The sequence below is a fragment of the Phlebotomus papatasi genome, chromosome 3 (assembly GCF_024763615.1).
Source record: "Phlebotomus papatasi isolate M1 chromosome 3, Ppap_2.1, whole genome shotgun sequence".
NCBI classification, from domain to species: Eukaryota; Metazoa; Arthropoda; class Insecta; order Diptera; family Psychodidae; genus Phlebotomus; species Phlebotomus papatasi.
Window position 1 is genome coordinate 36563727 of NC_077224.1, and position 22323 is coordinate 36586049.

The 22323-nt window shown below is 32.1% G+C and overlaps 1 protein-coding gene across 2 annotated transcripts in view; it reads left to right on the plus strand.

The window, feature by feature from the left end:
• Positions 1-22323, plus strand: part of LOC129805524 (protein phosphatase Slingshot) — a 63365-nt gene that overhangs the window by 9638 nt on the left and 31404 nt on the right. For both annotated transcript variants that reach the window (XR_008752094.1, XM_055853489.1), the window contains exons 2-4: positions 7138-7187; positions 13401-13683; positions 21712-22220. Coding sequence is in view for 1 of the 2 variants with exons in the window: in XM_055853489.1 (XP_055709464.1) it covers positions 7138-7187; positions 13401-13683; positions 21712-22220 (842 nt within the window). In the remaining variant the exon portion in view is untranslated. The remainder of the gene's footprint in view (positions 1-7137; positions 7188-13400; positions 13684-21711; positions 22221-22323) is intronic.

The following is a 22323-nucleotide window of genomic DNA, read 5'->3' on the forward strand; positions in this document are numbered from 1 at the left end:
ATATTAAAATAATTATGACATAATTGCATGTCGCGTACTAAAAAACGTAACATAACTTAAAATCTGTGTTTTGAAATCAACGGTCGGTAAATTGTGGACTATAGAGCGATGGCCTATATCGGGGTTCTACTGTAAGTGTCCCGGGTTCGAATCCCCTTTAGGTCATCAGGAATTTTTCTGGCGTTAAAGGTGTGTAGTGAGCTTCACTGCACTTGACTCCATGGGGCATGGGACTGACAACCCCATCCCTGTGTAAAGAAAAATAATAATGGATGTCCCGAACTTCCCTTGTGGGAAGGCCTAGTTCCTCTATTCCTCTAACGTTGTACCACTATTATTATTATAGAGGTAGAAGAATATTTTAATGTCGTTTTCTCGCTTCGCGGAATGTTAAATAGAATTTTTAGATCAAGTTATGCCCTAGACAGACTTATGGATTAAGCCGAGAGGCGGCTTAGTGGAAAATTGTTGGGAATAATTTTGATTATAATTATGTTGAACCGTCTTATTACATATTTACTTACTAAGTCTTTGGAACATTTTGTTTAAATTAGTTTAAATAATTTTGCCGAAATGTACGCTGACAAAATGAATGCCATAAATTATTTGAAAAGCATTCGCCGAATAATACAGAAAAAAAATATCTTGAATTATGTGACTATTAAAAAAAAGGTTTCCTCAATTTATGTGCATAAATTCGAGGAATAAAAATTTACCTTCAAACCCGATAAAGAAAATTATCATACTGTTTTGAAATAAATATATGTAGGGCCAAAATTTTTCACATAAAATAGTCTGGCGCAGTTGAGAATGTTTGTTTTTTTTTCAATCTTCTCAAATTTAATTGAAGACCTTGATGTTAAATCTCAAATGATCATAAATAGAAGGATTTCCCGACCCCTAAAAGAGTCCAATGGACTAAAGCTATTTTATTATTAACTTCAAGATCAAAGTCAATTTAATGACTTTCGAAACATTTCAAAAGCCGCCTTGAAAATTGATAAAGAACTTTCCCGGAAATCTCTTTTTCTACAAAAAGAAAACATTGAGATGTCGAGTTAAATTGGAGAGACAGCATCTTGAAATACTAGATTTATATATTTTGAAATAAGAGGTTTTGCAAAAGAGGGCAAAAAGGAGTGGTGTTTTCTAAATAATACCGTGATATTTCTAATTTTTCCTCACGTACTATATGATTGAATCTTCGATCTAGAAAGACTAAGGTCGTGATTGAAAATTAGGTATATGTAGTATTAATTCTTTCTGAAAATACCTTTTTTTGCATAATCTCATATATCTTGTTTATTTCGCAATGTCTTATTGTGTTGCTTATTTGAATGATGTGCAACTTGGAGTGGAGTTAAAAAAAAATAAAAAAGAGTAGAATTTAAAATAAAAGGGCATTTTAAGATTGAAATTTTCATAATAATGTGATTTTAAATGCTGCTTTAAAATGTCCTCAAAGGTAAGGTTGATTTTCTTCGAGGGCATTCTTTGTTTACTATAGCACCCTTGAAGGTTTCTCTTTGTGTTCTTTTGCTAGCTGTGGGTTTAGCCCAAGTCTTTCATGTCAGAGATGCCAGTAAAGTCCAAAATAATTTCAATGAACTTCCTATCATCATACTTGACTCACAAGTGATGGGTTATCGTTAATGAGATATTTGCTTATCTCATATCTTTACCTCGAAAATTGTATGTTTTCAGTATTTGCAATTTTGTATAGGAAATTTTTCGGGTGAAGAAGTACATATTCACATTATTATGTTTGTTATATATGGTTCAATTGGCAATCTATTTTGTGATCAAAAGTGATTCATTGCTGAAGTGTGTAGTATATATAGAGAGAGAAAAATTGTATTTATGGGCTGTGTTGGTTGTAACCAACAAGATATGATGGAAAATGAGAATATCAAATACAAATTGCACAACATCTACATTTTTACCTTCCAGTACTAGTTGGATATTTTATGTAACAACGTCGCAATTAAGTGACAATTGCTTGGTTGGAGAAATTGACTTTTGTCCAGAAGCTCTTTTATATCAATTCGTCATTGTGTTAGATTGAAATATTTTTTTTTTGTTTTGTTTTTCCCTTTGACTATTATTATCTCTTTGTTAGTCGCAATCTGTCTATCTCTCTCTCTTTATTTTGCTTTGCTCTAAAATAAAGCGCCACATTTCATATAGCGATTAAATAAATTCTTCAGATATATAAAAAATTTGTTGAAAGAAATATAACACTGTAGATCAGTCATTGCAGAGAGATGTGGGTTGTTTGAAAAGTTCGGGTAACACAGAGATGAGTGAGATTTGTGGGAGACTACTTAATAAGTTATTAATTCAATTACTTAATTTTAGAGAGTCGTGGAACTTCAAAATACTTAAAAATATATGAAATCGAACAAACACCTCAGTATACTTTGTGGTTAATAGAGAAAATAAAGTAGCATGACTATGCCTTAAGATTAAGTACATAATTAAGGACCTTCGATTAAGCTCTTTTTTAAGTAGTCACCTTAAGAGTCGAAATAGGCTCAGGTTGACTCCTGAGACTATTCCTGAGGAGGGGCGCGCCCATCAAGCCTAATGAAAAGTGAAGCTATTTTTTAAAATCTTGTATTGCACCGCCACTTAAGCAAATTTGCTCGCAGTTCTTGTATTATTTCGGCGACCATTATGAAATATGTATTTTTAGATAGTTTTTAATGCACGATTTCGAAATATATCAGACTGATAAGTCAATTCTCTTTAGGAAAGAACTTGCTAATAGTCTTCAGTGCCTCTATGCAAAAACGTATGGAAAAATGAAATGTCGAGAAGCCCCTGATTAAGCTTGTAAAATTTGGCAGTAAAGATTTATTCTAAGCTTACACTGAGAGGGCTTAGGATCATCGATTAGGGGTTCTTTGCATAAATTTTCCTTTACTTGATTCTTTACTGCCAACTTTACAGGCTAAGTATTCTTGAGGATCAGCCTGAGTCTATTTGGGTTGTAAGGCTATACGTTTTTTATTTATTTATTTGTTTTATTTCGCAAAAAAATGGTTTTTCACATTTATCATTTTGGCATAATCAACACTTTGTTTTGAGTTATGTTAATCCGGACGCACACTTTGCAGAAATATCTCTTGTAATATTGAAAAAAAGTTTTGACAGAATATTAGGCACTTTTTCGAAATTCACAATCTCGTATAGCAAATTGAGGGTAAGATTTAACAGAGTTTGGACCGTTTTGGTAAAATTTTACTCCCGAACTTAAAGGTACTGAGGCTAAATGGAGGGCCTCAGTTAAACTTATGAAATCAAAAGAAACTTCGCAAATTTAACTGTTTTACACTTAAAATAGAATTATCATTAAAATACTGAAGAATTTTGCAAGTTAAAATCCAACTTTGATAACATTTTGAGGTTACATTTTTCTGTAATAGGGTAGAGTCAGTACTTTTTCGCCAGTAAGCACTTTTTCGCCACCTACAAATAAAATCACTTTTTCAGGGAATTATGAGCTCATGGAACTACGAAATGACTATTACTTCGTAATCTCTAGTCCAACGGATCAGAACACCATAACTGGTGCTCCACCGACTAGATTATTTGCAAGTTAATTGAAGAAATTGTCGACAAGGTGAACAGTCACCAAAAAAATATGGAGTTCTTAATAAACTTGTCAACGCTCAGACAAATTGTCTTGCAATATTTTATGTTTTTGCAGTACAGTATTTCATATTTTTTCACTGAAAGTCACTTTGTTATTAACTAAGCTTCGCTCTAATATCATTATTTAATAATGTTTTCCAAAAAAATAAAGAAATACGGATCTGGTGAAATAGGGCTTACTTTTTTCGGCTGTGTAAGTACTTTTCGCCACTCATTTTTCCAAGCATTTTACAAGTGGCGCACCTCGCGGAATTTAGTTGAAACAGACGTAATTGTCAATTGATTTTTGTCGCAAACAAAAAATGTGCAAAAAATCATTCGAAATACTCTAATAATTGTCTAATATAGGTGTTAAATAAGAAAAGTACTGTGCAATGTACTTTTGCGGGTTTTCGAAAGCTGCTGTTTCTTAAAAATCAATTAAAAACAAGTGGCGAAAAAGTGCTTACACAGTGGCGAAAAAGTGTTTACAAGGTGGCGAAAAGTACTGAAACATGCATTGTTGCAGGAAATGTATTTTTTCAACTAGATGCCCAAAAATTCCCGGAGAGTCTCCTGGTTCATTAGAGAGACAATGCTTCAAAGCACTTGTACAGAAAATTTCTTTTTATTTCGACAAAAATTGTAAGAATTACAAGGGTACAAAACCTTAAGGTGGCGAAAAGGGCTTACTCTACCCTATGTCAGATGGTTTCAACTCTATCTACATATTAGTAAATATATTCCCAACATATTCTGGCTACTTTTTCTCATTGTTACTATCGCCCAAAACATGCCTAAATTTAGGGCTTAATAAGTACTTAAGAAGGGTTTATTTTATATGCAATTGGACAAAGTACTTCTCATGGAAAATACCCTAAATTGTAGCATTGCGTTAGTAATATTTTACCTTGTGTTAACTGAGAACTGCACGTAGTTTAAGATTTTCTATTATGAAAGATAGGCACTGACTTGAATTGAAACTTAGCAAAGATTCACATTAAGAATGATACTAAACAATCGACTATAATTTGTAATTCTATCGTTTATTTTTAATATTTCTATGCGAACTTTTCAAACAACCTGTTTAATATTTTGTGTGTGACGTAGGTGACGTATAAAGACAATTTGGAAGATCTCTTTTCCCACAACATCAATATAAAACGGCAAGTGTTTGTATCAAAATAAGCATATGCTGTGAAAAAAGAAGTGTTGCAATACTTAATGTATAATCGATTCTATTACAAAATACTACACAATAACAATATTGTTATTAAATGTAGACGAAAGAGACGGAGATAATGATGTATTATAAAAATTTTAACATTTGACACACATGCGTATATAATTATATATATTTTCCCTCCGAATCAGAGCTGTATATCATACCCATTGTGAGTAAAATTAAAAAAAAAAGAGTCAAACAGATCTTTTTTTTATTTATATGGTAAATTATGATGAAGATGTTAGTGAAATGATTTTATCTCACATGTGTAGTGTTATTATGTAGGGAAATAATGGGAATTACTTAATAGATTTTTGCACATTCATATATAAACCTTCTACAATATATTTTAAATATTGCACAGTCGTGTCTGGCGGGTATTGTGTGGGAAATGTTGATTGAATTGTGTATATTTTTACACTATCTTATTCTGTTTGTCTATTTGGTATTTTATTCAATAGAAGAGAATTCATGAAAATGACACGATTACATTTTCATACTCACGGTTATACCCTTTTTTTCTTCTTCGCTCTATTGAAAAGTGAACTCGATGGTGTTATTTAACTTTGCATGTCATTAATAAACTTTATACTGATCTCAGTTTATTCTCAATGGGATTAACATATCAAGTGAAAGAGAATCTCTGTTGGCTTCTTCACTAAAATAAATTCATTTGGTGAAGGGAAAATGTCATGTGAAAGAGTGTTAATTGGCTAAAAGAGGAATAAATCTTATGTTTCATTAAACGATTTATGGCAAAGTAATTAAAAGGTTTTTGTACACGAAATTACATTAAAAAGATATTTTATGTCAATTTTTTTTTGACATGTGTCTAAAAGTTGATTTATTAGGTTAATGTGCATAATTTGATTAAAAAAATTAAACAATATAAAAGTTATTTTGATTGAATTTTAGGGTAAATTAAGCTGATTCAAAATCTGTTCTAAATGGAAACTTTTCACTACTCCAAATGGAAACATCATTTTTTCCCATGATAAATGCAGTATTAAGTTCTTATTTATATATTTTCTATACTTCAGTTTCATTATTTAGTTAATTTTGCTCCAAATAAAGCGAAAATCCATTCATATTCACTAATTTTAATTTCTCAGAAAAATTAAAAGTGTACCTTTTCACTATCGAATTTTTCATCGATCAACCATGTTTTCCAATCAACGTATTCAGATTTCCGCCTTCAATTTTTTTCTCTAATTTTTCTGAAAATTTAATTCTTTTAATTCAGTACTTTTCATCGAGATTTAAAAGAAAATCGCCGAATAATACAGATCAAAATATCTTGAATTATGTGACTATCACATAACTGTGACAGTTGGATTCGGGGTCACACCGTTCAAAAGCCGAACGCTCTTACCAATTGCACCACGAAACCCCTTTTTTCATATTTTTTTTTCTTCAAAATTTTAAGAAGAGCAATTTTTCTGAATGAAAATTAATTAAAAAAAAAACAGGGCCAATTTTGAAGAGTAATGTTCCAAAATTTTGTTCTATTGTTTATATTTGACCTAAAATTCAGTTGGGAATCATAAGTAATCTTTATTTTTTGAGACAAAAATGTAAGTTTCATAAATCCAAATTGCTATTTGTATCTTGAATGACCTAGACATGGAAATTGCACCCAAACAGATTTTTTTTTTGTCACTAAAATATTATTTAAAATATGCCTTGGTTTTTCGAGGTTGGGACAAATATAAAATTGCATTTGTAATTCACTTTTCTTGGTCAAAATATTTAAAATAAGAAAAGAGGAATAATGTGAATGATCATTTTACTTGATTCCATTTTCAAATTAAAATCAACTGAAGATCGTTCTAAATTTAGTGTAAATTTATCTCTAGAATTTAGTTATTATGAAGATGAATTACGTGTGTTTTAATTTTATCTTCATTGAGTACAGCTTATCACTAGAAGTCCAAATTTCCATCAAAAGCATCATTCTGTGGCTCAATTGAAGACATTATCTAATAAAGAAATATGTGTCAATTGTCTCAAACTTGAAATAAGGCCTGTGAGAAAACTATTCCACATACATTATATCTTTTATGCAACGATACCCAACCTATTATGGGTAAATAAGTTAATAAATAAAAAAAGAAGATATTTAATTACATACTCAAACAATAAGTGACAGATGATATAAGTTTCCTGTACAAATACTTTGATAAAATAGAAACGTATCTAACAAGTTATTCAACATGCGTTTGATTTGCAAAGACTTCAGGGCTAAATCTTTTGTGTTTTTTTTTCTGTCATTGCAGGATACGGGCAATGGGCAAGATGAGGAGGAGAACGTGAAGACGATCAAAAGGTATTAGCTTCAAGCTTCTGTTTCTTTTATTTTTAGTGATACACAATACAAATTATGATGTATATATATGAGACGGTAACCTTCAAGTTTGAAAAGTTATCAGAGCACAACGCTTTGTCCAGCGTAGCAATTTTATGATGAATATTTTTGTTGTATATTTGCCTTCGACCATACCCCAAGAGAGTAGCAAATTGTATCAAGGCGACATAGAGTATTTTAAGTAACATTCTTTTTTTTTTTTTGAAAATAATACTTGTATGTCAAAAGACGTCTTTTCTCGCTGATTTAGAAAGTAAACGGATAACGTTTTAATTTTTATTTCGTTTTTTTCTTCTGCAATTTGCAATTTTACACGTCAAACCGTGTGTTGACAATTTTTCTTCTTCATTGATTCTTTGATTAATTTAAACAGTAAATATTTGGTGAGGTATACAAGTTGAATGAGTTTTGTGACTATTAGGCCGTTATAAATGGTATATTTTGCTGCTGGGTGAAGAAAAAAACTTGAACACGAGGTGTATGGTATCTACAAAACCTTTTACTTTTTTTGGTTCATCAGACGAAAATTAATTTATTCAAACATAGTACAGTAGGAAAAAAAATATGATAAAAAAACACAATCAATTCAGTTAGAAAATAATTTACTGAACTTTATACAGTTCCCCTTTGTGAGGTTTCTTACTGAAATCTTGATATTCTGCTTGGGTTTGTTAGTTGATTAGTTGTTTATTTCAATGGGCAAAATTTTATGGAAAATGAAAGTGCGAAATGGGTGAGGAATTTTAAATCAATCCAATTTGTTCAGCAAATGACAATTTTATTCATTGATGCAGAGATTACTTTCAAACGTATAAAGTGAGTGAATTGAAATGAATTTATAAAAGGTGTTAGGACATCCGTAGGAAGTTTTCTTGGTTTAAAATACTTTCCGTAATATCAAGTAGAGTGAATTACCCGCTTTTCGCCATACTATGATAATTTTTCGTTAAAATAAAATAAGTTTTATAGGAAGACACTATTTTCAGTTGATTTTTTTCTAATTGATTGCTGTAGGGGAAGAGCTCATAATTTTGGACAGTTTCTAAATTTGGACACTTTGAGGGTAAAATTGGACACTAAAAATAAATTAATTAAAATTATGTATTTTTATTCCAATATTTGATGAATAATGAATTTTATCTAAATATTTGTTCTTTTTGGAAGATTTTAACACTAAATTCGTTAAATTTTGAATATGATTTGAATTAAAATTGCTTGTTGAAACTTCAGTATGAGCAATTTCTTACGAGAAATATGACAGAACTTCGTGTACTTCAGTCTTATTTAGCTGTGGTGAAGTAGTAACAAATTTCCTTCGATATTTTTAAGTAATATTAAATATTCATTAAATATTGTGTTGATTCACGTTAGTGGTGATTTGTACATTTGACCTGTAGAATTCTGTAACAATATGACAATGTCACATGACAAATTAGCGTGATAAATTCGGGCATAGAATAACATTAAAGCCGAGTGAGCATCGAATGTCCATTAGAAAGGGCTCTATGTAGCTCTCAATAAGTGAAATGAATCGGATATTTGATTAGTTTTTCCTAATTAACCACTTTAAAAATTTTATTTTTTGCCATGACATTGTCATACTGTTATAGAATTCCTCTGCTGATGTAAGATTTTCCTTGTGAATTACGTTTTTCGTGTGAAAAATGGACAATTTTCTCAGAGATTCACCAGTGAGGTGATTCTTCTTAATATGGAGAGGTGTTTTCTTCGCGAAATTTAGCGAAGTTTCAGCTTCTATGAGACTAGGTTGAATAAATGCGTAGAGGAACAAAAGATCATCTCTGCTAACGAGGCGTAGTGAGAAAAGCCTTAAAAGACTCATGGAAAGGTCAGGAAATGCGCGAATTTGCGCGTACGTGGAGTACCGAAGTCAACTCATTTTAATGAATGATATAGAAAATTTCCGGGCTTTTTGTGACATTCTACGGTACTCTTACATAAACAGGAAGATGATTTGGTAGGATTAGTTCTTGAAACCAATTGAAAAACCTATTGGAGAACAATGGGCATCCTATTGCGGCGGATTAGCTGTCCAAAATTACAACCAAAGTGTCTAACTTTGCAACCAAGGTGTCCAAAATTTGAGTCAAATTCACCTCTACATATGAATTCATTTTTAAACGTATTAAGACTAATTTAAATAAAAACAAAGACGATAAACAGCTTGACAGGTCTCTAAACAACTTTTCTGAAAAGAGAGTGACAAAAAAAATCAATTAGTATTGTCAATACTAATTGATTTTTTGAAAATATCGCATTTCAAACTTATAACATTGATGCTTATGAGCCCCTCCCTTACTTTATGCTTATAACAGTAATTTCCATAAATTTTACCTAATTCCGTTTGCTTAATTTTACCTAATTTCCATTGTTTAAATGTCGCAGAATCCAAATTCAAGTCAGGTGCTTAAACTTTTTCACCAAAACAATTACAAATTAATAATAATTAGTTTCAAATTAATAATAATTACAATTAGAAAATGAAAACCAATTTTAGAAGTTCAGTTTCAGTAGTTTGTTTATCAAGAGAGAAAAAATTTACACTAAAAATGGTGATATTGGTAGATTTACGACTGTGGGTTAATGCGATGATTTGGTTAATGCGAAATTAAATCGAAATATTGCGTCGGTCGTCGTTTGAAGCAATAAAACATCACCTGCATTATTCTTTGCTTGACTGCATTTTCGACTCCAAATCATCTATAAATGTTTAAATTTTTCAGAACTAGTGTCAAGTCTCTTTATTAAAGGTATTAAGTTTTCATAAAAATACAACAAAAACATAATCACCTATATTCGACTTCAAAATTTCGAAAATCATATTTTTGACGTGAGCACCACTAGCGGTGATCCCAAGAAGATAACCCATTTAAAAGAGTTAATCCTATTTGAGCGCTATATCTGAGCTGTAAGTTCCAGCTATAAGATAGGAAAATTTGTTTAAGTAAGATCTAAGTCGAAGCCATAGGGGCGGCTAGTGGCTGTGTTTTGAGTAATACCAGTCAAATGTCTCTTGAATTAAATTTATACCGTTCGTGATTCAATTTTTCTTGTTTTATGTGTATTTTGGACAGACTTCCGAGACACCACGTGAAAGAACTTTGAAATTTAAAATAGAAAATTGTATTTTAGAGAGTGAGAGAGTTCTTTGTGCGTAAAGCAAGGGGGGAGGTTGGGGGCGGGAAAAAGAAAGCAAAAATAAAATGGTTTGAGAGTAAAAATAAGCGGAATTGCCATATGAAATTCAATTGTTGTGTCGGTTGCAACGTCACAATTTTCTTCTCTCGTGCGCACACTAAACACCATATACTATAGTGCCAAACAAGAAGACTTTTTGAATAAATTCACTGTCATACAAAAATGATCAAAGAAATAATAAAAAAAAGTAATAGGGAAGCAAAAAGATTTACAGTGATTTTATTTGAAAGTGAATAAATGCTGTATTTTACAATTTCACTTATCTTTTTCAATGAATATACGCCTGATTTATGCTTTGTATACATTTTCACTGCACGATTGTGCTGACACTGAATTTACAACACAATTGCAATATTGGCCATTGGAGTTTATTCTGCGCGTTCCCGAATTTGGGAATATATATTTATGTAGATATATGTTATTTCTCTTTTTCTCTATATTTATTCGGACAGTCAGTGCAAGAGTCGTAAAAATTTTCACTATATACTTACATATAATATTATGAGAAATCATTTTCTCGAGCACTTGCGGTGGCATTGTGCTGGCTAAAACGGTTCCCATTTAAAAAGCCGCACATCGTATATAGTGGTGGCTTTTTATATAAAATTCGTCATGATGGTTGATGACATGTTAAATATTCGTGGTGTGTCTCTCCCTGCGTAAAATTTGTATAAAATACACAGAGACTTGACAGACGAAAATTTTGACCTGATTCCACATATTTGGCATTCTTGAGGGAATAACAGGGTTGGGCAGAACATCTGTTTTGTCATCATAGAGAATTGTTCTATTGTTTTTTGGAATTAGATAGGAACAGAGAATTTTGAGAGGCGTTAAATTAACTTTCCCGCCAATGTCTTTAATAAGAATAAAAGAACTTGCTTGAGGGTTTTTTTTAAGGAGTATAAATCTGGATTTTGTATTTCGTGGTCACGTCTAGTCTAGATTTTTGTCAATATGTATTTAAAAGTTTTTTTTTTATTTTTTTAAATGTAAAATCCGTTATGTCCGTTTGTAATACCTCCAGGATTTGTTTTTAAATTAAAATTTCCATACCGTTTATCCTTAAACGTATTGAACAAGTTTATCTTACTTTTACGCTCTCAAATCCAAATTGAATTTATTTTGATGATCCAGAGAAGAAGAAGAGTACTGAAAAGTGGGATAAACATGCAGGATAGAAATTTAGATTTTATGCCCAACGCACAATAACTTTTGTAAGTGAGAGTGAGTGAGATCTAGATCTAGTCATCTCGCTCACTCTCATAGGAAATTTTGAAAACATATTTACAAACAAAACTATTGTACGCTGAGCATTATAAAATGATTTTATTTTTGAAAACAGCAAAAATTATGTAAGTAAAATTAGAACTGTTCTAATAAGAAGTACAAAATTACAAGTACGTCAATTTAGAACTTTAACCCTCCGGCATACCTTTTGGATCAGGCAAATTTTGTGAAATCAAAATTCACATCCTTTCCTTTCTCAAACTTATTGTATTTTACCTATCAAACTCTTTGCATTGGATTGAACTAGAAGTTATTGTGATTTTCAAAGGAAGAAGCAGGACGTTTATGAGCGAGATAAAGTACATGTGGAACATTTGAGAAGGAAATATATGTGAATTTTGATTTCATGAAATTTTCCTGAACTAAAAGGTGTTCCAGGGTCATAAAAAATAGGGACGTTTTCATGAAAATTTTATAGCAAAAGAATCATGCATCTTAGATGTTAATGATTCAGATGCATCTTTATAGAAGAGGAAAATTTCACGAAATTTAAATTCATATCCATTTCTTTTCAAAGGTTTTACATAGACCTATCCTACTCTTTTGCACTCTTCTTCTTTTAAATATCACAGTAAATTAAATTTAGTTGCCAATTTTAAGTCAGCTAGTACGAAATGCACTTATGAAAACTTTTTAAGAACTAAAGGGGATGCGAATTTCGATTTCATGATATTTCTCTGATCTAAAAGATGTAGTGAAAGCTTAATTATATAAATTGCATCTACTTTTATAAAAATTTTAGGGCTTTACTAACAAAAATTTAATTATTTTCTGTATAATTTAAAGTTCTTTACTCCTCATTTATTTAATTTCCATTTTAATTATTTCTTATCTATATATTTTTACGAATATGGGTAGTCGAGTCCCTCTCACTCCTCACAAATGCACTCTGGGGGACCGACTTACATCGATTACCTCGGTCATAAAAGTGTAAAATAAAGCTCTTCTCCTTCTCTACCTTATTCACAGACTTTGAAACGCATATGCGTTGTCCTCCCGAAGTATAGGGCTTAATTGTAATAAAAATGATATTTAAGCCAATATTCTGAAATTCTGGCTTCAGAACGGGTAGTTGGGTCTATAGGAGGTCCAATGGCGTGTTATGGAAGTAGAAGGGAGTTCTTTTGTATTAATTCAATACCCCTAGCTATTTAAGAGGAAAATTCGTCACAACATTTTCTTAAAAAACGCAGTTTTTCATTTCCTACAACTTTTCAGAACATGCTAATGATCTATCCCATTTTGAAATAAAATTTTGAATTGAAGATTTTTTTGGAAAAGTTAAGCCTGAGATGGCATTTTCTTGTTTGATTAATCACGAAAGTAGAGCAAAGAGGCTGGGGAAAAGCATAGCATTTTCATACTTAAAAGAACTTAGAAGAACTTTTAGTTGGTTTGTGAACTTGTTTAAGAAATGTCCTCCAAATACTTTTGGTAGAATTAATTTAAAATTAATCATCTACCATGCTTTTCTGTAAATGAAATTTTTAAGTATAATATAAAGGTACATTTTTAATGTAAATCTTGGGTTATTGGCCGAAATAAACATAGCCAAGGCAGTGAGACCTTAAACTTGTACATTGTACATCATTCTTTCTTCATAACCCTGTTGTTTTTGCTGACAATTTCTCTTTATCTTGTTTTTATTTTTTGATGAATGTGTAGCCTCAGTGAGTGCTACTTTGCTGGAAAAGGATCAGCTCTTATGCTTGGATCAAATGAGCATTTACGTGCATCGTGCGATTTTGGCCGTTTAAGTGCCATATCCACGTGTTCATCCTCAACATCCATGTCGTCATCGAGTCACACAGGAGGTGGCCAGTCGGCCGGACAGGTGTCTGCGCCGGGAGGTGGTCAGGTGACATCGAGTACGGTGAATTCGTCAGATATTCATCAACATCTTCAGTCGATGTTCTATCTGCTGCGCCCAGAGGAAACGCTCAAAATGGTATGAAAAAAAAAGAATTAATTGTTTTTTCTCTATTCTTCTTCTTCATCTGCATTAATATTCCATCCACACAAATCTTTCTGGGTATTGTCTTCCTGGGACATTTTATATATGCAATGCATATAAGTTTAAATACAGATTGTGATACAGTTGTTGCATATGGAGATAGAGGTTGCAAAATGCGTTTTGTATAAATGGGTAATAGTCGGTGTGCTCTCTTCTCGCGACCATAAAAGTACCGAATCAGTTCCGAGATCGACGAGAGAGACGTTTTGGAGCGATGCCAATAAATCGTGACCTCGACCATCTGTAAAGAGTAAAGGCTGTTTGCACACGGACAGAAATAATATGGTGAATTGGAAATTGTGTGCTCAAGACACGCAATTTAATTGTAGTGATAAAACGATGTTTTTTTTTTCTTCATCACCAAACACAAAATTAGTTAAACGCTATAGCAGGAAGGATTCCACCAAACGCGCTAAATGGAACAATAGCACGTGAAATGATTGATGTGGCTAATTCTTTTAGGCATTTTGGTCTTAAAATCTTTCGTTGGAAAAATTCCTGACAAGTGGGGTGTGTAAAAAAAAAGAGAAGAAAGAGAATTAATTGTTTCATCCTTCCAAATGGGGTTCAACCAGCACAATATGGCAATGGTTTGGTCTATTTTGAGCTCATCATGGGCAGGAAGTGGAATTTAAACTTAATTATAGATTAGCATTTCTCCTATGTAATGACATTTTCTCGAAGAGATAGAGAGTGAGCGCGTGTTAAGCGACCAAAGATATTATTATTATTTTATCTCTATACCATCCTTCAACTCAGCCAAAAGGTCAATCTCACACCCGAGACACACAAAAGATAACATTAATCTAACTTTCAGGAACTTTCAATTGATATTTCTGCAGAGATTGACAGTAAGAGGGGATTTTCGAATAAGAAAGAGATGTTAAAGCGTCTCAAATTTGCAGAATGCTCGAACTAGTTATTTCGATGCCCAAAAGTTCTAGATTACTTATTGATCGGTCTATAACCGATTTAAACCGATTTATAAATCACCCAAAAGATAACCCAAAATAGCGCAGGTGTAATACCATTGCGTTTCGATTACAATTTATTTATCTCTTCATTATGTGCTAGACACACTAACGACTTAAGTCGAGAGACGGCTTAACGTAATTATAATCAAAATAATGATTAGATTACATTTCCATTAATTTTTCACAAAGCCGTCTCTCGGCTTAAACCGAGAAACGGATTAGTCAGAAACTGATGGAAATGTAATCTGATTATTATTTTGATTGTAATGCCCTAGACACACTTCCGACTTAAGTAGAAAGACGACTTAGTGGAAAATGATGGAAATTTAGTTTGACCATTATTTCTAATATAATTACGCTAAGCCGTCTCTCGGCTAATCCTCAGGTCTGTCAAGGCCCTAATAATGTTAAGCCAGCTCTCGGCTTAACTCGTAAGTGTGTCTAGGGCATTACCGATTTATAATCGCTTGGAACTGGTTTTAGTTTATCTGGAATTTAAAGACCTTTTCAATGAATACAAAGTGATACAATACATAAGAAAAACGCTCTCTAAGATCCTTTTAAGTTTTTTTCTTGAAAAACCGTAATTAGAAATGATTCAAGGGCAGTTTCGAATATGGACGAAATGTCTTCTCGTAGAACGGGACGAGTGGGGAAAAATAAATGATATGTTTATGAAGATTGAATGAACTTATGGACATGTGCCCGTGAGACCGCAAGTAGGTATACTTAACCGTTTTTTCTTTAAGTCTTAACTATAGTCTTATCTTATACCTCTCTAAAAATAGTCTTAACTTAAGTCTTAACTTATAAACTAATGCCCTAGACACACTTACGATTTAAGCTGTGAGATGGCTTAAGTTAATTATAATCAAAATAATGATTTGACTAATTCTTTAATTTTCCACTAAGTCGTTTCTCGGCTTAAGCCAAAAAAACCGATTAGTCAGAAACTGATGGAAATGTAATTTGATCATTGTTTTGAATATAATTACATTAAGCCGTATCTAGGCTTAAGTCGTAAGTATGTCTAGGGCATAAGGCTGATCTTCAAGAATATTTAGCCTTACAATTTTACAGTAAAGATTTCATAATAATAATGATATTTGATTAAATTTATCCCAAACTGTGATACACTGAGGGCTTTGGATTATTGATCTTTTCGTAAATGTCCTTTATCGGATTCTTTACTGTTAAATTATACAGACTAAATATTTTCAAGGATCAGCATGATTCTATTTGGGCTCTAACAACGTGATCTCATTTTGCTGCTCGAACCAGAGGCATGTCGTTTCATATGTTTCCCATATGTTTCTAGCGTGCCGAAAAAACTTCTGAGTTTATTAGATGTTTTCTGTCATTGTAGAATGAATTGGCAAAAATTACAAATCTAAATTAAAAACCAATTTAATATTGGACATGCAACCTAAAACCCCAAATTGGCAATCTACGTAGTTTTGGAGATATCTCGTGAAATGTGTACGAAAACAGGAAGAATTTTACACTAAAACTGGTCGCATTTTTTTTTAGAGCTAATGTCTCTCCTGGCTCGCACTAAACAGAGACCAGAGATCACCGCCTAGGGACCTTTTTTCAGACGATTTCTGAGAAATGACGCCAAGCTGCTTGTTTGTGCGTCTGTCTGCTCGGCCGTTACCACGTCTAGAGGTCAAACAATTAGAGATGGAAACTTGGGGCCTTTGAGGGACCCTCCCCCATAAGTCGACCCTGGCCCATTAACAAGCCCCTCATTTTCCCCCACCCTTCACCTTAAAGAAAGAGAGATGTTTTAGTTTAGAGATTACCCATTTTAAGGTCAATAAGCGATAACTATCCAAAATTCATTTATATTACTCCTAAGTTACTTTGGGCAATGTTTTGAGAGATTTATGAATCGCTTCAATTGGTTGAGAACCGGTAAGCGGTAAATGATACGAAAGTACTTTTGAGGTATAGCATCTAAGTTACCAGTTCGAGCACTTCGCAAAGACTGGGACGCTTTGCCACTCCTTTTTCGTAAATTGTCTGATTCGCCAGATATGGGAATTTTAAGTTGTCAAAAAAATTAAGGAATTGTTTATATTGCTCTCCCAGATAAATTTCAAGCAACCAAAAGAGTTTGAGGTGTTTATTTTTCTTTTTGAAGAAGTCACAATATATGCCAGGATTATGCAACTGAGAAAAAAATACCATGATCTTTTTATAATGCTTTTGCAAGAGAGAGCCCTTGGATCACATTCAAAGTTGTCGACGCATAATCTGTCTATGTTGGAGATTATGAAATGCAATTAATTTCTCAAGTTGTGTTGATGAAGAATGAGTATCACATCCTTGAATGCCCTGTCGGACTTTTAAGATACGTTATGATTTAAAATATATTGCAGATGTATCACATTGAAATATAAGTTGCCCAGACTTTGAAATTAATCACTTAAATGGGAAATATTCCAAGAGATTTGGACAGCTATTCAAAAGCATTTTGACACTAATTGATTTGTTCAAATTGAAATCGATTATTTTTTGTTTGAATGGAATTATCAAAATAATTCAATTTGGCCTTTAGAAATAGATGGTAGAGCAAAAAATTTTGCCAAAACTTAGCCTTGAGTCTTTTAATTGGCGAAATAAATTAATTAAACTGTTTATAATTTTCTTTTGTTCGAACTTTGTTAAATTAGAATTGTTATGGAATTTGCATATAAAATAGTTTTTCTGCGCTGTTTTTTTTCTCCTGTTGATTGTTCAGGTTTAACGACATTAGAATTTTCTCTTTTTAATGCTATAATTGCACTCATGACGGTTGCTTTTTGTGTTTGCCATGAAATGATTTTTTTCTAAGTTAGTTACATTTTAATGTAGGGGATGTTCTGGGTATTTGAATCTATTTAAAATGTATTTTTTCAAAGGAACAAAAACTAATTCAGACTAAGTTATAATTTGGCTGATATCTTTGGAGTTTAAATTTTATTTAAAAATATCTAATTTAGAGAATACAATACTTCAACAATTTGCATTGAATTTACTCTCAAATTATTATCGCCGTCTTAGCATTGATTGCAACCTCCGGGCGGGACAAAAACGTACAATTTTATTTTAGTTAATAATTAGAACGATTGCATTTCTGAATCAATTTTTAGTATTTTTTTTATAATATTACGATATTTTAGAATTAGAAAAATAAAATATTTTATGAATATTTTGATGTTCAATCAAATACAAGAATATTGAAAAACAAATTAATGTTCAATGTGGCATTAAGTCAGGAATTAGCACTGAGGAGTGCTACAATCTTACAATAATCAATTAGGGTGAAGGGAACGTCTATTGACACTTTAAGAACTCGTGTCAGCTCAGCACCTATTGACATCCTACTCTGTACTATTTGGGATATGAAATTTGAATTGAACATCTCTATTTATAGTAAAAGGTATATTACATAAAAAACGTTATATTACTTATATTTTACTAGATACATTAAATAATTTTCAACATTTTGACAAAAGTGTCAATAGGGGTTCCCTGTCGAACAGACGTTTCTCCGACCCTACTTTAAAAATTTCCAACTAATGCAAAAGTAATTAATTAAAAAAAGATTCCTTTTTTAAGAGTACTTCAATTTCTATGAATCGAAACATCTGAATATTTTATTGAGATATTTAATTCATAAATGTCTTAATTATAAAAAAATATTGCACTGGTTATTTTATTATATTATTCACATTAATATAATTGTTTATATTTATTGCATACAGTGCCAATAACTTAATTAGAAGCAGTCCCTCTGAATCAGAATTATACAGAATATAAGAAATAAATTAGAAAATTAGAATTAATTCTAAGAATTAGAATATTACGCAAAAAAGTTCGTAAATGTTTGTACTTTTCCACAAACATTGTTCATTGGATGATCATTTGTCAAGTATTTTCTGTTTTTTTTTGCAAACATTTGTTCATACAGTTTTGTTTGTCTGACAAAACTTCTCGAACAAATAACAACATTAAAATAAAATTAATTTTTATAAAAAAGTCTTGAAAAAATCTTTTAAGTTTTAATCATTCTATATTAATGTCTTCATATCATTTTTTAAGGACATACGTAACTGAGAAGGGATTTAGAAACACTGCAAGTAAAAAATAAATACCACTGTAATAGTAGGTAATTTTTGACATCTCTATTATAGTGGTAATTTTGGGAATCGTGTAATTTTTAAAATGTGTAATCTTCAGCGTGTAATTTTCAGAATGTAATTTTCAAATATGTGTAAAAAGGAGTGTGTTAAATTAAAAAAACGTGTAATTTCTAGCGTTTAATATTAGATGAGATCATATATTCTGTCAGTAGAAGAGGTAAAAAGTTTGGAGTGGTATATCTCAGCTCCTGATGAACATAATTGGATGAGTGAACTATTGTTGGAAAGCTTGGTTCATTAGCTTTCAGAATCTGGTATATGTAATTGGCTATGGGTAAATCATGGTCATCCAGAACCATTTATGTCGAAGAAGACACTTTTTGCAGCGTCTTTTTTGACCATCTACTGCTGGGACCAGGAGTGACCCACAATTCTCGCACTTGGACTGTTCGTTAGAGGAACTCAAAAGGTATAATTTGTAGAAGAAACTTTTTTTTTGGACATCTTACTTTTTTTTATTCATCGACTTTTGCAAGAATTTTAACATTTTACACGCAAGAAAAAAATTACAAAAATCCTAAAAGAGTGGTTTCTGGAGGAGAAGGATAGACGTGGGGATGAAATTGATGTGATATTTGGACTCCTTGGATCAACTTATGGGGGAGTACTTAGAACATTCCAAGTCGATATCTTCATTGGTTTGTCCAGAAAATGAGATAGAAGGATTTCTGTCATTTTTTTCTATGCGTATAAAATGTTAAAATTCTTGCAAAAGTCGATGAATAAAAAAAAGTAAGACGTCCAAAAAAAAAGTTTCTTATACAAATTATACCTTTTGAGTTCCTCTAACGAACAGTCCAAGTGCGAGAATTGTGGGTCACTCCTGGTCCCAGCAGTAGATGGTCAAAAATGACGCTGCAAAAAGTGTCTTCTTCGACATAAATGGTTCTGGATGACCATGATTTACCCATAGCCAATTACATATACTAGATTCTGAAAGCTAATGAACCAAGCTTTCCAACAATAGTTCACTCATCCAATTATGTTCATCAGGAGTTGAGATATACCACTCCAAACTTTTTACCTCTTCTACTGACAGAATATATGATCTCATCTAATATTATTTTCCTCCATGTTTATAATTATAATTTTATTTTTATTCCTCCATGTCTAGCATCAACTTGCCTCGTTTATTTGGAAAAATTTCTTTTTTGAAAAAGCGATTTTGGTGACAGATCTGTAAATTAGATAAAAAATATTCACAGATCGAATGCATCTCAAAGTGACGCCACACGTAAATTTCAACACTGGATTTTTTTTCGCAATCACTCGTATAAAACCTTCAAAATACACACTAGCAGGAGTATTTCACTTTTTTCTTGAGGGATTTGGTCTTTTTTCTCAAAATTAGAGGTTATAAAACTAAAAAAAACTAAAAAGAAAATACTCACCGAGGTGGATGCTTCCAGCAGCTGTCAGACTATAATGGCGATTTTACACGTTTCTGATTACACGCACCAAATTTTACACGCTGCAGAATATTTACTACTTTTTAAGTGACACTTTTCCACTTGAATAGTGGTAAAAATTACATGTTTGAATTACACGCTGAAAATTTTTACATAAATTATTTTTTACACAAAATTTACCATTTTAGGGTAAGTGTGCCAAATTTCGGCATAGTTGCATGCAAGCGCCAAAATCTCAAGTTTGAAATGTAATATGTTTAATAGAAATTGATTTTTTTTTCATTCCTTCCTTTTTAGGAGTGTTGCTTAGAAGCTTGTAGACAGTTTATCGTCTTTATTTACTTTAAATTTATTCCTAATACATTTTGAAATGAACAAAAATGTAGACATAGCTTTGGTGCTCTATTTCGGCCAGCTTCATTCTCATAGTTTCTTGCCCTTCGGGAATTCTTCCAATATCTTTTTCACGTCTTTTCGTTTGTCGAAGCTACATTTTTTGTTATTCTTTTGCATTGTATAATCTTTAGATAGAGTATGTAAAAACTAAAAATTCATGGAAATTCGAGGAACAAAAAATGTGGCCAGAATTGCAAGCTGGCCGAAATTTGGTACACTTACCCTAATAGTGGCAAAAATTAACATTTACATTTTTTAGTGGTAATTTGGAAATTACACGTTATTTTGTTTACACGATTTTTTACTGTGTGTACCTAATTGAATTGTTGTCACTGTATGGCGTGTGTTAAGAAAAATCTAGGCTGTTTTATTGCAAAGAATACTTATGAACCTGACAATAAAATCATAAAAATTATTAATATTCTGTTCAAATGATTTGTTTTTTGCTACTTTCCTTAAATATTAAACAGGTGTTAGAGAAGTGTGGGGCAGTTTTATTTATCGATATGTATAACAAACATATTTTTTCATAAAAATATGTTTTTCTGTTTTTAGAACTGAAGTGATACAAACAGGAATTGGTTTGAAAACAGTTTTGTGAAATATCTGTGAAGAAATATTGAAGCTCTGTGAATTACCCCATTTACCCCTATGCAACATTATTAAATTAATGAAAGAATTGATATTAAATGGTTGATGCTAGATTTTTCTTTAAAATATTTAAAATAAATTTGATAGATAAACATTGAGACATTGACGATATCGACGATATTCAATAGGAATTTCTTGAATATTATTCTTTGATTTTTTTTAAAAGATTTTAGGAAGTTAATAAAAATTGATTACACATAGTGAATAAATAGATGTGTTTATTGGCGAATTTTTGTTTCATAAGAATTAACCCAAGATTTTTACACATATGCTGCTTTTTTCCACATTGATTTAACCGTTAAAGCAGGAATCCTCAACCCGATGCCTCTCCATCTCTTACAGGCTGTCAAGTTGGAATCTGCACGCGCTGGTCGCACAAGATACTTGGTGGTTGTGTCACGATTCGTGAAGAATCGTCTGCAGCAGACATTGTCACTGCCCGACTGCCAGCAGCACCATCTCAGCAAGATGCAGAGTCAGATGGTGGTGAGGAGTGCAACAAGTGGTTCGGTCAATCGCAGACTCACTGCAAGTTGTCCGTGCACGAGACAATGCCACAGACAGTCAAACAGTGGTCAGGTAGATGACAAAAGTGATGTGAGAACAAAGTGTTGTGGGGGAGGAGATGGTCATCAGGACAGCATTAGGGATGGGAAATGTGACAAAGTGACTTGCTCAGAGTGTACAAATGATGATTGTGTGTCTGACTGTTGTGGGTCAGCTAAATTGTGTGGCAGGAACTACGATGAAGAGGAATCGTGTCTTTTGGGTATTGATTGCAATGAAAAGTCTACAGTAGGTTTGGTGTTGCGCATCTTGGCGGATACATCAATACGTTTGGATGGAGATGGGTGAGTTTGAGCTATTTCATATTCTATTTTCTTGTGCCAATTTTCCAAACAATGTTTTCCTTTAGCATAGAATTCTAGTGGATGCCAAATGCGCGAAAGGCAA